Source organism: Podarcis liolepis, assembly GCF_965112155.1.
Source record: "Podarcis liolepis genome assembly, chromosome: Z".
NCBI classification, from domain to species: Eukaryota; Metazoa; Chordata; class Lepidosauria; order Squamata; family Lacertidae; genus Podarcis; species Podarcis liolepis.
Window position 1 is genome coordinate 41,617,240 of NC_139570.1, and position 17,369 is coordinate 41,634,608.

Consider the following 17,369-nt stretch of genomic DNA (forward strand, 5'->3'; position numbering starts at 1 on the left):
GAATCATGTCACCCACTTATATACATGCATTTTTAGAGCTTTATCTTGGATTAAAACTCTATAATTTTGATATGCATCCTGGGGAGCTGCATTTATTGGACCAAGATGGACAGCTCTCTCCATACGTTCAAACAATATCTAGATAAGTGTGTTTTAAAACGAATACTGCAATAACTTACAACTTTTCCTTGGAGGTACCCTGGGTTTGGCCATTGCAAACTTCAGCTTCGCTATATGATGAGGATCTCGCAAATGCCAGAATATTTATGCCTCTCTGAGATTGTAGTTCCGCAAGTAATCCAGATTTAAGGCTTATGATTGATGAACAATTGCCTGAACAAACCAAACAACTAAAACACTTAACATTGGAGGTAAAATATGTTGAATGCAATGGCTACATCCACACAATATCATTCTACTTTAAATAATCATAGCTTTCCACAAAGAATCCAGGAAACTGTAGCTTGTTCAGGGTGCTGCGAGTTGTTAGAGGGCCCCTATCCCCTCACAAAGCAACAATTCCCAGAGTACCCTGAGAGGAATAGGGGCATCTACCAACTCCTGGCACTCTTAAACTACCAGTGGTATAGCATGGGTGGTGCCAGGGGGACTGTTGCCCCAAGAGCACCATTGGGAGGGGGCCGCAAACCAGGCACACCCCTCCACAGAGATCCCTGTTGCTTGGTGTCCATGGCCCTTTCCCCACTTGCTGTAAGAGCACCTGCCTTTTGGCAGTGAGAGCAGGGAACACAGAGGGTGAAGAGCACCCTCTGTGCCACAACCCTGCCTGGCATGTGAGGGCCTGCCTGATGGTGAGAGCTGGGTGAGCACGCTCCACCCCCATCAAGCACACATGGGTGTGTACCTGTCCCAGGCACTGGCAAACAGTGCTACATCCCTCCAAACTATACTTCTGAGGGTTCTTTACAGGAAGGCATGGCATTAAATTGGTATAGTAAGTGCTTTTAATATATGGTGCAGATGTGGCCAATATCTTACCAGCAGTGTAGTAGTCCTATGTCCCACCAAGTTCAATGAGGTTTACTCCTAGGCAGCGATGGACGAACTTGTCAATTTGAGGTTTCTCATTTTCCTAGTCTGCAAATGAGTTCACCCCAATTTTTCCCACACCAGTTTGCATACACTAAAAACAAAAAGCCTGCACACAAATTTGCCATGTACACAATTTTGTACATATCCTTCCCCCGCCCCATTGCCCCCCAGTGTTGCTACCCCAATCTACACATTGGGGTAGGATTTATTTGGGGGGGGGTGTTCGTTGAAAAGGTTGAAGTGTGGATTTTGAAGAATTAGCTGTGTCTGCTCTCAGTGAAAGGTAATGGAAAGCAACACCAACTTCCATCAGCTGCAGCCAGCATGGCCAAAAGTCAGAGTTGAAGTCCAGTAACATCTGCAGCGCCAGTGCCCTTCTTCCATTAAGATGCAGCCAGGGATGACATGAGTTCAAATTCCCACTCATCAGTGCCACTCATAACATAACCTTGGACCAGTCGCTATCTCTTACTCTCACTGACATGAGATAATCCCTTGTAGTCTGCCCTGAACTGGTTGGATGATAGGCTGGGAGCAAATATTATATTACTTCCCTTAAACAGGACACGAAACTTCTTTTGATGCAGCATAGAATTGCAATAGTTTTTCGTTTTTCTTTTTCTTGTTGCTTCACACTGTTGACTCATGCTAAGCTTGTGGCCTACAAAGACCCCTAGGTCATTTTACAAGCCAGGAGTGAAAGCCACCGTCCTGTATTTTTGCATCTGATGATTGCCGCCAAAGTCTAAAAAACCTTACATTTGTTCCTATTGAAATTCATTTTGTTAGTTTTTGTCTAGTTCGCCAATCTGTTAAGGTCATATAAGCAGATTTTCAGCCAGATTTTAGACACAAAACTGAACTGTGAATCAGAATGCTGGTGGTGAATATTGTGCATTCTTTGTTTTTATTAAACACAAGATATTTGTCTCCTAACACACGATATATATCTATATTTATGTATATCTATATCTATGTGCATTTCTTCATCATGAAAGCATGCTAACAGATACAGATTAAACATCTCCATTGTAAAATACACCCTGAATTACAAGACATCATAAAATATCAAGTAAATAAGCAACAGTGTTTACTGAGCCCATGTGAATATAAAATAGACTATGTGACTATTGACTATGGCTGACAACTGAATAGAGGAGTAGACTGCATGCTTAACATGGTAGACCACAGCATATACTTAAAGCACTTTTATACAACTTTAACAATCATGGCTTCCCCACCTGCCAAGAAACAGTCCTTTCCTAAACAATTTGCCACTGTTTGAATTTCACCAGAAAATAGCAAGTCTTGAAGCACCCCAACACAAAAGAAAATTTGCAAAGAGGATTTCTGTGTATAAAGATTTCTGTCAATGCAGCTTATCAACTATACTACAAGTCAATAATTTAAGTGCCAACAATATCACATGCATAAATTAACATGTGAAGTCAACATGCATCAAAAGATCACACAGTGCAAACCAAATAAATATTTTGGTGGCTTTCTGGATGGTGTTTTTGCCATGGATATGTATTTCCAATAAAGGTAAAGGTAAGGGTACCCCTGACCATTAGGTCCAGTCACGGATGACTCTGGGGTTGCGGTGCTCATCTCGCTTTACTGGCTGAGGGAGCCGGCGTGCAGCTTCCGGGTCATGTGGCCAGCATGACCAAGCCGCTTCTGGCGAACCAGAGCAGTGCACGGAAATGCCGTTTACCTTCCCGCTGAAGGTACTTGCACTTTGACATGCTTTCGAACTGCTATGTTGGCGGGAGCAGGGACCGAGCAATGGGAGTTCACCCTGTCACGGGGATTCGAACCACCAACCTTCTGATTGGCAAGTCCTAGGCTCAGTGGTTTAACCCACAGCGCCACCTGCGTCCCTTTATATTTCCAATAGTCAACTTAAAAAACAAAAACAAAAATACTCCAACAACCTCTGCTAAACCCTGTATTTCCTGGTTTGGGAATATAAACTTCAGGAATTAATCACATAACTGTTTCATGTAAAAAGGTAACGGTCCAGTCATGACCGACTCTGGGGTTGCGGCGCTCATCTCACTTTATTGGCTGAGGGAGCCAGTGTACAGCTTCTGGGTCATGTGGCCAGCATGACTAAACCGCTTCTGGCAAATCAGAGCAGCGCACAGAAACGCCGTTTACCATCCTGCCGGAGTGGTACCTATTTATCAACTTGCACTTTGACGTGCTTTCGAACTGCTAGGTTGGCAGGAGCAGGGACCGAGCAACGGGAGCTCACCCCGTCGCGGGGATTTGAACCGCCGACCTTCTGATCAGCAAGTCCTAGGCTCTGTGGTTTAACCCACAGCGCCACCCGCATCCCAACTGTTTCATGTACCTGTTTGTTAAAACTTAAATAGGAGCCTTGAAGGAAAGACAATCAGGAACTGGACCCCAGTACTCTGGGAGAGGGAGTTAACCATTTGCACCACCACCTACCATGCTGCAGCCCTGGTGAAATGCTCTCCCACTCCAGAAGCGCTTGGAGAGCAACTGCCATTGATAGCAGCACTGGGCATAACATTAGCTAAGTTCAATATCCAAGAGGATCTTGTATTAGGTACATAGCTCAGATTTGCATGAGTGATTTGAATTAGTAGATACCCACCACTGTGCTGATCTCACAGACACAGACTCTGCTGTTCAGAGGAGTCTAGTCACAGTGCCTTGTCTGCAAGCCCTCCCCCTGCCAAATACCCACTGATGGCCATTGCAAGGGGCAGGCAGGATCACCAACTACATTCAACACACCAAGGGGGAAGTCTAGCATGCCCCATAAAACTTATTTTAGTAATGTTGAGGTTGGCCAAACCTCACTGTCCATTCTGGGGGTAGTTTTGGAAGGATGTGTGATGAAAAATTGAGCCTGCCAAAAAGCCACATCACAAGAAACATCATGAAAGTTGCATTGAAGGTGCTCAGCATAGGACGTCTCACCATCAAGAACATGGCTTGCAGAATGCCTCCAAGATATTCTAGAATGGCATTGTGAGGAATTGTGTGTAGCTTCCGAAGCCCTCTTTTCCATGAAACCACAGGAAGCATCCTCTTTTACCAGTGCCAGATCAGCATTGTCCACTAATCCTGTTTCATTATATATGTATATGTCATTGAATCATAGAATTGTACAGTTGGAAGGGACCCCGATGGTCATATTCATCTTCTTGCTATGCAGATTATAGATAGAGAGATGATAGATAGATAGATAGATAGATGATAGATAGATAGATAGATAGATAGATAGATAGATAGATAGAATTAATTGTATCCAACATTAGTTCTAGACTGATTTGAAATGAATGATTATGGCTAACTCGAATATTAATTCCAGTAGGTTTACTCTCAGTAGAACTTAGATAGATACAACTCCTCTCTCTCTCTCTCTCTCTCTCTCTCTCTCTCTCTCTCTCTCTCTCTCTCTCGCCTACAAAGATGAATGTACAAAGCATTAAACTGGAGTCTGATGTGATCTACTTGGATTTGGTTGGGGGCTGATTCACTGAACGTTTCCTGTGGGTCTGTCTCCATCTTTCCCTGGTCCACCTCCCACGATTCTCCACAACTTCATGCAGGAGGCTGGCATAGTTATACTCGTCGTTTTCAAGTGAGATCTCATCATGCAGGGGCAGACTAGTGGAAGCAACATCAGCTGATGAGAGCGGAGAGGGATGACTTTCCTGGTGGACTTTAGATTGAGCAGATACTGGTTTAGATGACTGTTTCCTTTTCACAGCTGTGGGGCCCCTCATTGTTTTGAGTCCAGACTGTGAGGCAACTGCTGCATTTGATTCTGGCTGAAGTGAAAACTCGGGTTGGTTAGCTTGTTTTACCTCTGCCTTTAATTCAGTTCTGCCACTGACTATGTGATCACCCTCTTTGGGGCATGTGCTCAGATCATGCTGTCTTTGCAGATCTACAGTGAATTCAGATTTTCCAACATCTGTTGGCTCTAAGGCAATTTCGGCCCTTGATTCTTGCTGATATGGAAACTCTGTTTCCTTGGCTAGCTTTGCCTCTTGGTTAAATCCAAGCTGACCCTTATCGAATGGCTGACATGCCTTCCTGGGATGAACCTCTAGCCACTCTTCCTGAAATTCTGAACTCCCAACATCCAGTTTCTCTTCAAGGTTGAGAGTAGGCAGGAGGAACTGTCCTTTAAATGATTCTCTAATACTTAACACATTAGACTTCTGCCCCAAACATTTTATCTCATAAGGCCATGTCAAAGCGCGCTTCAAAGAAACTGAGCAGTTTCCACCTGCTTTTATAACCACATCTTTTTTAGGTGGGACATCAATTTGCTCTTCAACTGTGGTCGTAGCAACACTTAAATATAAAAAGGGTTCGGGATTTTCAACACTGTCACAGCCTTTACTATCATCATTCTCAGATGCTCCCAAAATACAATTTTCCTGCAAACTTTTTGTTGCCACGTCTGAAGTAACTTTCATATCTGGAGTTTCTAGGTATACTTCAGTCGGGAATGAGTTCACATTGCAATGCCTCTGAAATTCCTTTCTGTTGTCTGTTTCTAGCTTGTTGTAATACCACAGTTCCATAAAGTTGCACAGGTCCTCACTTCTCACGTGCATTTTTTCATTTAACAGTGTGAAGGGAGTTGTTAGATGCCCTTGCTTTTCATCAGCCAGATTGGTGGCCTGACATGGTCTGGGGCAGAACTCTGCCTGCAACAATATGGCTGAGGCAGACTTGGCACGAACTCTCAACAACCTAGAGTGAGACATGACCCCTGTCTCTGTGATTCTGATCTTTCCATCAGTCAGCCTGTGTTCAGCCATGGAATCAACACAGTCAGATGGTTGCCCATTGGTGGTTAGATCAGTCGCTTCTTTGCTTGGCTGGATTTGTTGATTACTGCGTTTCACCATCCAGATCAAAAGCAGCATCAAAATGAACGAAATCAGCACTGCCCAAAAGGAAAAAAAGAAAGGTAAAATATTAGCTCAAAAGGGTACATGAATTCCAAAAGAAGCAGATAGAACATAACAAGGTAAGAAAAGCAGGTCTGATCAGGCCAATGACCCATCTAGGGCTTCCCATTGGGGCATCTGGTTGGCCACTGTGAGAACAGGATCATGGACGAGATGGACCTTGGACCTGATCCAACAGGGCCTTTCTTGTGTTCTTATGTCAACAGAGATATGTTATCAAACATTAACAGATACACTGAAACATACCTAAACATACCAGCAAAGCTGGTAGTCCAACTTTATGGAAGCTGTTCTCAAAGACTGATGAAAAGAAGTCTGGCAGGCAGTTCAAGTCAGAAATGTTCCAGACAGGAACCCCTTCTAGGTTTGGTGGACTTCGGCAAATGACAGAGGCAGCATCTTCAAGCAGTGACGCGTTGATCAACTCTGTAAAGACACACAGTCTTGAACAATGGAAAAACTGACTGGGAAATGATTCACCGGTGAAATCTATTGTGTCTGGTCCCATTTATATTTTCAATGGTTTATGCAATTAATTTTTTCAAATAAAAATGAAGGCATTGCTTAAATTGGTTTTGAAAGTTAGTCTGTAGGATTAAGCCAACCTCTCTCAAACTTCTGATTAGAAGAAGCCCACTTCCCACTTTTAAAGTGTTCAAGCTGTGTTGAATCACATTAAGTACTGAATCCACAAACAATCTATAAAGATTTAACAGTAAGATATTATTTATTACATTGATCACAATTTAAAAAGCTCCCAAAAGCACAATTTCAAAAAGAGTTGTCAAATTTAAGGGAGCACATATATTCACAATAACATTATGGCATTAATTCACTAACACCTTGTAAACACATAATTCATTTTGGTTCTAAACCATCTCTGTTTTTGTAATCAATGTATGTCTGCCATTTGACTCCCCAAATTATTTTGTCTCTGTCTTCCTTCCAGGTGGGTCCAAAAAACCCTGTCAGTTTGGCCATAGCTGCAAAACCCCACAATTAATCAAAATATGATTTAAGTGTCATTTGTAACCTCCAAGATGTTGCAGAGAGAATTCTAGCTGCTCTCAAATAATTTTAATTGTATTGCTTCTACAACTAGGTTGTTAGCCACCTTGGGCACCTACCTTGCAAAAATAATCCAAAATCCTGAAGTTGACAGGAGCAGTTCCATGGATTTCCACCCAGCTTCATCACTGGGAGCATCAGCCCATCAAATACATCTCTTGCTAAAGTTGTTAACTTATTGCCAGACAGGTCAAGCAGCGTTAGCTTGGTCAGCTCCTTAAAACTCTTGCTGGATATCTGATAGATCTGGTTGTTTGCTAAGTTCAGCGATGTAAGGTTGGAAAACCCTGAAAAGTCTTTTGGCCCTATACTGGCAATGAGGTTCTGAGCCACTGTCAGGTTTTCTAGATGCCCAGGGTTGGAAAGCCAGGAGGCTTTAACCTCAGTCACACTGTTCTGGTATAAACTTAGTTTGCGGAGGTTTTGGAAAATGCTGAACGCTCCCGGTTTGATTTTCGTTATGCCGCTGTTTGCTAGGGCGAGGCTGGACACGGATGCCAAGCTAGGGCTACTGAAGACCGTGGAGTTGAGAATCCCAATGTTGGTTACCACAAAGAGAATGGAGGTCAACCCTTCTGGGAAACCTAGAAGTGGCAGAAACAGAAAATGCTTGAGAGATAGCTTTTATGTGTTGGGAAAGGAAAGTCTCTCCTCCTCAAGGAGGGGAGGAGTTGTGAGCGGGAGCTGTTTCCTGCGTTGGCAGGGGGCATTTCGCCCCCTGCCCAGCTGCCCCGGCTGCCACACCATGCCCCCAGGTGGCCAGCCAATTGGCTGGAGGCTTGGGGGTGGGGTTTAGTTGCTCAAACGCGGCCGCAGCAGCGTTTCCCAGCCATTGTGCTGCTGCTTCTTGTTGGATCACGCACCCACCCTCCCTTAGTTCATTGCTTGGTTCTTGACATTGCTATGGACCTGCGGTTGGTCGCCTTGGTTGGCCAAGGGGCCTGGTAGGAATTTTTATCCAACTGGCAAATTGGCACTGGCCACTTGGTTTTTTGCCTACCTCGTAGCAAATCATCACAACTTTTGGGTATTGGCAGTTAGGCATTGGAATATGGTTGTGTGTTGGAGGGCATGGTGTGGCCATCGCCTACCCCTCCATTTTATGGGTATTCCGGTAAAGGAATCCGGCAGTCATGGATCCTGTCCGACACCCTTGCTGGTGGCTAGGGCCATGGCATGACCCCCAGTGACATCAGGGGGAGCTTTCAGTTGTATTTGCATCAACAGGCTCCTCCCACTGGTGCTTAACCCTTGATAGACTCACCCCTCCCTGAGGGGGTGGAGTCACGCTCTGTTGTTTTATCCAATGCCTAAGCCAATACCTCTCACATGCTGTAATCAATAAAGCTGTGGCCTTTTTTAGCCCACTAACCTAATATACCGTGTCCATGTGTCTTTCTTATCCTCAAGCGGGTGGTGGGTCCTTGAATCACAACTAGCTTACCATATAAAGGTAAAATTTGCTTCACACACATTCGCCTCTGTTGCTACCCACCACTGACATGTGACCTCAAGACAATTTCCCAGCAGGGATCTTCTTAAAAACCCAAACTTAAAGTGAATACTTTGGAAGCTCGTCCCTCTACAATTTTCTAACAATCATGCCCCAGTATAGATAAGTCTTTGGGAGGATGGATGACTCACCATTTGGAATGGAAGAGCAGAAGTACTCCTTTTCAAGGACACACTGGAACCTGGAAAGCTTTATTGATACCCAAACCAAAATAAGTCCAAAGAGCACTGCAACATTAAGGAGAGGCTATGTTAGTCCAACGCACCAAAAAAAAAAAAAAAATGTACATACAACTCCTTCAGTCTCTCTCTCCCTCTAGTGGGCAAGTCCTTGCTAAAAGCAAAACTAATAAAAGTTATGATGCTGGAAGATGAGCCCCTCAGGTCGGAAGGTGTCCAACATGCTACTGGGGAAGAGCGGAGGACAAGTACAAGTAGATCCAGAGCTGATGAAGCGGCTGGGCCAAAGCCGAAAGGACGCTCAGTTGCGGATATGCCTGGAAGCAAAAAGAAAGTCCAATGCTGTAAAGAAAAATATTGCATAGGAACCTGGAATGTAAGAACCATGAACCTGGGTAAGTTGGATGTGGTCAAAAATGAGATGGCAAGAATAAATATTGACATTCTGGGCATCAGTGAACTAAAATGGACAGGAATGGGCGAATTCAGTTCGGATGACTATCATATCTACTACTGTGGGCAAGAAAACCGTAAAAGAAATGGAGTGGCCCTCATAGTCAACAAAAGAGTGGCGAAAGCTGTACTGGGATGCAATCTCAAAAATGATAGAATGATCTCGATATGAATCCAAGGCAGACCATTTAACATCACAGTAATCCAAGTTTATGCACCAACTACTGGTTCTGAAGAAACTGAAATTGACCAATTCTATGAAGACTTACAAGACCTTATAGAAGTGACACCAAAGAAGGATGTTCTTCTCATTATAGGGGATTGGAATGCTAAAGTAGGGAATCAAGAGATAAAAGGAACAACTGGCAAGTTTGGCCTTAGAGATCAAAACGAAGCAGGGCAAAGGCTAATAGAGTTCTGCAAAGAGAACAAGCTGGTCATCACAAACACTCTTTTCCAACAACACAAGAGACGACTCTACACATGGACATCACCAGGTGGGCAGCATCGAAATCAGATTGATTATATTCTCTGTAGCCAAAGATGGAGAAGCTCTATACAGTCAGCAAAAACAAGACCTGGAGCTGACTGTGGCTCAGATTATCAGCTTCTTATAGCAAAATTCAAGCTTAAATTGAAGAAAGTAGGAAAAACCACTGGGCCGGTAAGATACAATCTAAACCAAATCCCTTATGAATACACAGTGGAAGTGAGGAACAGGTTTAAGGATTTAGATTTGGTGGACAGAGTGCCTGAAGAACTATGGGTGGAGGCTCGCAGCATTATACAGGAGGCAGCAACTAAAACCATCCCAATGAAAAAGAAATGCAAGAAAGCAAAGTGGCTGTCCAACGAGGCCTTACAAATAGCGGGGGAGAGAAGGCAAGCAAAATGCGAGGGAGATAGTGAAAGATACAGGAAATTGAATGCAGATTTCCAAAGAATAGCAAGGAGAGACAAGAAGGCCTTCTCAAACGACCAATGCAAAGAAATTGAGCAAAACAACAGAATGGGAAGAATCAGAGATCTGTTCAAAAAAATCGGAAATATGAAAGGAACATTTCATACAAAGATTACCATAATAAAGGACAAAAGTGGTAAGGACCTAACAGAAGCAGAAGACATCAAGAAGAGGTGGCAAGAATACACAGAGGAATTATACCAGAAAGATATGGATGTCTCGTACACCCCAGGTAGTGTGGTTGCTGACCTTGAGCCAGACATCCTGGAGAGTGAAGTCAAATGGGCCTTAGAAAGCACTGCAAATAACAAGGCCAGTGGAAGTGATGGTATTCCAGCTGAACTATTTAAAATTTTGAAGTAAACAAATCACCTAGGTCTCATGGGTTTCTTGCACTTTTGCAAGTTCTGTCTCTGCGCAGGAATTTTAATAAAACGGTTCTGGTGGAACACAGCAAGTTGCCTAGCATAGTATGGTCTACACTGGCTGGCAGCAGCTCTCCAAGCATTCAGGCACAGAGTCTTTTCCAATTCTACCCGGAGAGGCTGGGGGCTGAAACTATGACCTTCTGGATATGAAGCAGATGTCCTTAAGGCTTGAGTCCAACCCACGCCCACCCTTTATCCAGCCTTTTCTTTCAAACCCTACTGTTCTTCCTCATATATTCCTTTTGGTGTAATCTTGCTGTTGTTTGTTTCATCTTCTTTTGTTTCCTCCTTTTGTTTATCTTTTCCTGCTTGATTATTTTGCTTCAAGTTCAGTGTAGTCTTCTGCTCTGGAAGGAAGGACTTGAACCAGCAGATTCTATTTACAGGAATCAAGACATTACGAAGAATTTTCTGACAGTAAAGAGTTGGTTAACAGCAGAACGGGCTCCCTCGGAAAGTAGTGAATTCTCCATCCTTGGAGGTTTTTTAAACAGGTTGGATGTCAACCTGTTGGGGATTCCTCAGGTGGGATTCTTGCATTACAGATGGTTGGTCTAGATGGCCCTTTGGGGTCCCTTTCCAACCCCACAATTCTATGATTCTTGTCTGTTTTATTCAGTCCATCAAAAGTGATTTTATTCAACTATAGTCTGCCTTTAAAAATTCTTAGTGTTGGGGGGGGGCGTTTCATACACCCACACCCATTCCAAGTTTTATTTATTTATTTAGTCAGCCACCAAGCCATAGTTTGCCTTATTAAGTAATTATTGTCACTTACAAGTAATGAAGCATTTTCCTTAGAGGGAGACATCTCTGGGTCGGTGTGTGCTTGTATCTGTTTCACATATCCACCAGTGTCTTACTGGACAATAGCATTGTATAACGCACACAGCCACCGTTGCAAGCTGCAAAGCATCACACAATACACATCTTGGGCTCCACTCTGGGAATTGTTATATGAACAGGTTATCTAAATGAATTTTTCTCTCCTCTCCTCCCTAAAAGTGTGCTATTTAAACAAGTGGGAACTGTAACAAATTGCTGCAGTGCAAAGTGTGTCTGTTCAGTGCTTCATGCAGCTTGTGAACCAACCATGCACTCTTCATTGTCACATCCTTAAAACTTATCAAATGAAGCTGTTTTGTGGGATTTCTTAGCCTGCCCCTCATTTTCTCTTCCCAAAAAGATTTTTCCCTATTTCTAAAAACCTGGGGGTGAGGAGGGTTTAGGAGCATGCCACCCCCACCCCAGTTGTTTGGTAATCTTCTTCTTCTTCGATCACTTGTAGCCGTGTGAGATTGTCTTCCATAAACACAGTTATAACAATGAATCCGTAAGTGACTGTGAAGGCCAATTCTGGATCCACACATCCTTCCACAGTGGGGACATTGGTTCCTGGGGGGGAGTTGATCACGGTGTGGTTTTGCCAGCCATGCCTTCCTCTTAGCACGTTTCTCCCCTGCGTCCTGAGTTTGAGTGTCTTCAAAGCCCATGAAACCTTTGGTAAAGGCTGTTCTCCAACTGGAGCGCTCGCAGGCCAGTGTTTCCCAGTTGTCGGTGTCTATCCTACATTTTTTTTAGATTTGCCTTGAGACAGTCTTTAAACCTCTTTTGTTGACCATCAGCATTACGCTTTCCATTTTTAAGTTTGGAATAGAGTAGTTGCTTTGGAAGACGGTCATCAGGCATCTGCACAACATGACCAGTCCAACGAAGCTGACCTTGGTAATAGCCCCACTTTGGCTACCCAGCTCTCAAAATGAGATGTGGACGCCATCTGTCAGTTTTGGTTTCCGTCACCTTTTTGTCTTAAACTCAGCCCCCCCCCCCATGTTATTGCAGCAATTTGAACTTGTGTTTCTTTTAATCCTCATGAAAATTCATCAGCATCTGAGTGTGAATTTCTCCTAACAGACACACTTTTGTATGCAGTTTTGACTAACAGATGCATTTTTATATGTTCTCCCCTCACCCAATATATTCACTTGTTTGCAAACTGCTCACTTAAATATGCACTTTTGCATACTTTTGTGAAGTTTTAAAAAATGGAGAATTGGACAAGGTATAAAACAAACTCCTTTATTTATATACCTGGGTGTACTCTTTAGTGAAACCTCCCTTGGAAGTTTCGGATGGAAGCAGTGAAAGTCAAGCCACAGGAAACTATTGGGGCATTGATGAAGTTCTGTTACAACAGCTGATTGAACCTGCTATGAAATATTTGATAGTAAAGTGCTTACTGAAATTCTTTATGACACTGAAATCTGGGGCTCTGATTTAAACTCCATTAAGGTTTTGGAAACCAGGCAGAATATTTTATTTTCCCTAGAAGCTATACTCTCTACCACCAGGAATATCAACAGCTCTTCTTTGTACAGAATCTGGGACGCCAACAATTAAGTCAAGAGCAAACTGTGCTCAGTTAAAGTATATTTTAAAAATTGCTACTATGCCTTTTGAGTTTTTTCCTGCACTGTGCTATATAGAATTGAGTGATAACCTGCTCTGGAAAGCAGCTTGTCAAGATGTTTTAAACCATTATTATATTCCAGAACTGAGCTCTGGTTTGACCTTGAATAAGTGTCAACTAAGAGACTGGCATGAGTTTGACCAAACTGCGGGAGGCAGTGGAAGACAGGAGTGCCTGGCGTGTTCTGTTCCATGCGGTCACGAAGAGTCGGACATGACTAAATGACTAAACAACAACAAGAAGAAGAGACTGGCTCTTCTGGATAGAACCCAGAATCTGGATTCTGGACAGAATCCAGAAATGACCTGCAACTAATTAGAAATACCATATTTTCCCCTTGGTATCCACTCCAGAGTATTTTAGAGCTCAAACTCTCACCAGCTTCCTCAATAAATGCCTTTATTGAGCTGCTTTTTCAACTAACGCCTATTGCAGTCTTGGATGGCTGCTACAGCAAACAAGGTCATGTATGTGGACAGAGTTTGCATTTGTAGTTAACCTCAGGTGGAAGGCATCGCTCATTATCTGTTAGCCTGCCTCTTACCCAGAGACTTTCTGAAACCTTTATTCACATTAGCAAGTAGCCACACCCTGGCAGAAATAGGTTGGTTTCTTTTGAGTGACAATAATGGCTTTATAACACAGAGAGTAGCCCTCTATGCATTGACTGAAAAATAATAATAAAATAATCAGGAAAAAGGAGTCATATAAAATCTCTATAAATTGTCGTGGTGGTTGTTTCCACTTCCTGTCCCATGCCATGGTGACGACTCTCTCAACATAGGAGAGAGGCACAGGCTGAATAAAGAGGATGGAAGTGGTTAAACCAAACCTATAAACCCTGATGTTGGGAAAGATGGAGGGCACAAGGAGAAGGGGACGACAGAGGACGAGATGGCTGGACAGTGTTCTCGAAGCTACCAGCATGCGTTTGACCAAACTGCAGGAGGCAGTGGAAGACAGGAGTGCCTGGCGTGCTCTGGTCTATGGGGTCACGAAGAGTCGGACATGACTAAACGACTAAACAACAACATAAACCTACTGAGGTACAGGAGGTACTGGAGACCTGCTGTTACCTCAATGGCTTGCCCCCACACAGGGACAGGTGGAGGTGCTGGGTGCTTACTCACTTTGCCTGATGTGAAACCCCCAAAATTGCCATTGGATGTGGAGGTTCTCCTTATAATTGGGTTTTTAATTGGCATTAAGAATAGGTGCACACAAGAGGACATGTACATTATAACTGCAAACAACCAGCTGCATGGAACTGAGGTTTGAAATTGGGAGAAGAATCTATCTTGTGCTGGAGGTGGATGGAGGAGATGGGGGCTCTCTGCTATATTTCATGGAAGATTTTACATTTATGATTCAGCAACCCTCTCCTAATATTGAATTTTAAGATATACAGGTGAGGATGGTTTGATGTATGATGTAACGCTGAGATTTAAAAGAAGATGTAAAGCTGTGTGTGGCTTGAAAGGAGTTAAAAGAGGGAGAGAACTGTTTTGTTTGGAAGGTTGTCACTGGGAGTTGGAGCCTACCCCCCCCCAAAAAAAAAGACTGGAAGAGATTGTGGAAATGTTGAGATATAACCTATTTTTTAAAAAATTAAAAAATGTTTTGGTAGCAGCGAAAGGAAAGTTGCATGAGGGCTTTTTGGGTGTTGGAAGAGGAATGGCACCACCTTTTCTCTCCTTTCCCAGCCAGAAGAAGAAATGGCAAATCTCTGGAACTCGGAACTTATTGATTCTTGGTGCTAGTGGAAAGGAGGGATCAGCTGTTGTCGATTTGGAACTGCTTGAGTATTATGGGAAGGAGCTGAGCAGGAGAAAGAAGAGGGTTTAACCTGAAGTTTCAGCTCTGCCCCAACCAAGCTGGAATAAAACAGCAGTGGGAGTAGGGAGATAGCCCCAAATGCACCAGGAAAAAGGGAAAACGTCAGAGAGACACATAAGGCCAAGAGACTAACAACTGACTTTTGGATGTAGTGGACACAGGATGAAAAGGAAAAAGCTATGGGTCCTCACTTGAAGCCTTTTTTTTTTTTTTTTTTTTTTTGGAAGTTAAATAATAAAATAACACCAAATCAGTGGCGTAGCATGGGTTGTCAGCACCCGGGGCAAGGCAAGTAATTTGCGCCCCCTAACCCGTGGATTTGCGCCCCCTAACACGTGGATTGGCGCCCCCTAACCCTAACCCCCAGATGTTGCGCCCGGTGCGGCCAGCCCCCCCTGCACCCCCCACGCTACGCCACTGCACCAAATAGAAATCATAAAGAGTGCAACTGTTAATTGTATGATAATTTGGAAAAAATGAATGTAATAGAAATAAATAAGAATATGAAACACAGTAATATTAAATAATAAAGATCCATCAGGAACTGTGTGTGGGAAGCCTCTTAACAAAATTGTATTAATTTGGAACTAATTTGTGGGTTTTCTGGTTTTATATTGGAAAATCAATAAAAATAATTGGCAAAATAAATTAATAAACAAATTGTTGTGGTGATTCAAAGGTTTAGTCTGAAATCAAGATGGATTTGAGTTTGTTGGTGTATCATGGTTATTAGCTTATATTATGGATGTATGTTGTTTTATTAAGGCTATTGCTACAGGTTTGCCATGGCCTTTGGCTAGAGCAATAAACGTATGAACTGAACTGATTGGAGAGCTGCACTGCAAATTTTTGAAAGTGTGAATTCCAAAGAATACATGCTGTTCAGTTTGTAGATTGGTTTGCGAAGTGGTAGTTAGGCGGTTTTTCCATGATGATGTAAACAGAATCAGTTTTCTCTCCATCTCTAGCCAGAACTCTGCACCTGAGTTCAGTTGATTGCTATTGTGTTTCCAAGCCCAATTCAAGGTGCTCACAGTTACATTCGAAGCCCAAATGACTGAGCCCCAAATGCCCAAAAGACCATCTCCCTCCCTATTGAACCTCTTAATAATATTATGTGTATAGTACATTAACTCTTAGTAGTTCCTCTAAGTAGTTCCACCACCCATAGAAGTTTGAGAGTGGTGGCAGCCTGGGAGAGGACATTATCTGTGGAAGCATCAGTGCTCCTGGCATCTTCACTATGGAGTTTTTGTCATATATTGAAGAAGCATGTCTATCCTAGCCTTTGACACTTAAGTTATATATACTTCAGGACTCACCCTATTATTTATTTATTGCATCTACTGTATACCCCACCTCTTTCTCTGAGGAGCTCGAGGTGGCATACATCACCCTCAACCTCCTCATTTAATCCCCACAATAACCGTACAAGGTAGGTTAGGCTGAGTAGCAGCAGCAGCAATTGGCTCAAGGTCACCGGTGAGTTTCATGGGGATTTGAACCCTGGTCTCCCATATACTATCCCAATCCTCTAACCACTATACCACATGGAGTGCAACCCTCTCAGTCCCAAACACCTAACCCCCCCCCAAAAAAAACCCCCTCCTGATCCCTTCCTCCTTGCACTGGATATTTTGGGCAACCTGAATGCTGTTGTGTTGGTCCTGATGCCATTTGCTTTAAGGCAGTGCTGTCCAAACTTTTTTCAAAGAGGACCAGATTTGATGAAGTGAAGGGCCGTTTAGGATTGAAGTTGTTGAGCTTTTTTTTATTATTTTACCCCCAAGTTCTTGAGCTCTTTTTTTTTTTTTAGGAGTGAAGTTGTTGAGTTCTTTTTTAGGATTTTAACCCAGGAAATAAACTGTCACAGGGCCCGGATTAAACCGACCGGTGGGCCAGATTAGGCCCCTGATACAAACTTTGGACATGCTTGCTTTAAGGCATCTGTAATGGTGTATATTTACATTGCTCCGACCAGCTGTGGGACCTTAAGGGTGATGGGTGGGTAATAAATCAAAATAAAACAATAATTACAGCACCTGCAACTGAAAGTTTGTCGTTCATCCACATGGTACTCTAAGAGTCCCCTACTTACATTTCATGTTGGACAGGCTTTTCCTTTCGGCGAGAGAAGCAGTCAGCTTGGGCTTCTTCTTCAGCACACTAGCAACTTTGCCTGGGAGGTGGGAGGTATAAAACTGCAGGGCTGGTGCTTGCAACCTCCATTTGGTGGACACAGGCAAGTCGAAACCTGTTACGTGTTGAACTCTTCCCTTCTGTGGGGGGCTTTTCATTCCCCCGTGAGGCCTCATGCATGGTTAGTATAGCATCATCTCCATAGCATCACCATGGAGTCTTCCCATTACCAGTAAATACATTAACCATTTTACAGGATAAACCCAAGAGCCCTGCTCCATTTTCCTAGTCTCCCC

At 43.3% G+C, this 17,369-nt stretch overlaps 1 protein-coding gene across 1 annotated transcript; it reads right to left on the reverse strand.

Moving 5' to 3' along the window:
- Positions 1 to 213: 213 nt before the first annotated feature.
- On the reverse strand, positions 214 to 17,231 carry LOC310697914 (uncharacterized protein; the record flags this gene model as incomplete). Its single annotated transcript, XM_083484516.1, has 7 exons — positions 214 to 333; positions 1,000 to 1,098; positions 3,683 to 6,001; positions 6,273 to 6,452; positions 7,154 to 7,678; positions 8,739 to 8,834; positions 17,033 to 17,231. The coding sequence occupies 5 exons, from the start codon at positions 17,229 to 17,231 to the stop codon at positions 4,545 to 4,547; spliced, it is 2,457 nt and encodes an 818-aa protein (XP_083340642.1). The 3' UTR covers positions 214 to 333; positions 1,000 to 1,098; positions 3,683 to 4,544.
- Positions 17,232 to 17,369: the final 138 nt, after the last annotated feature.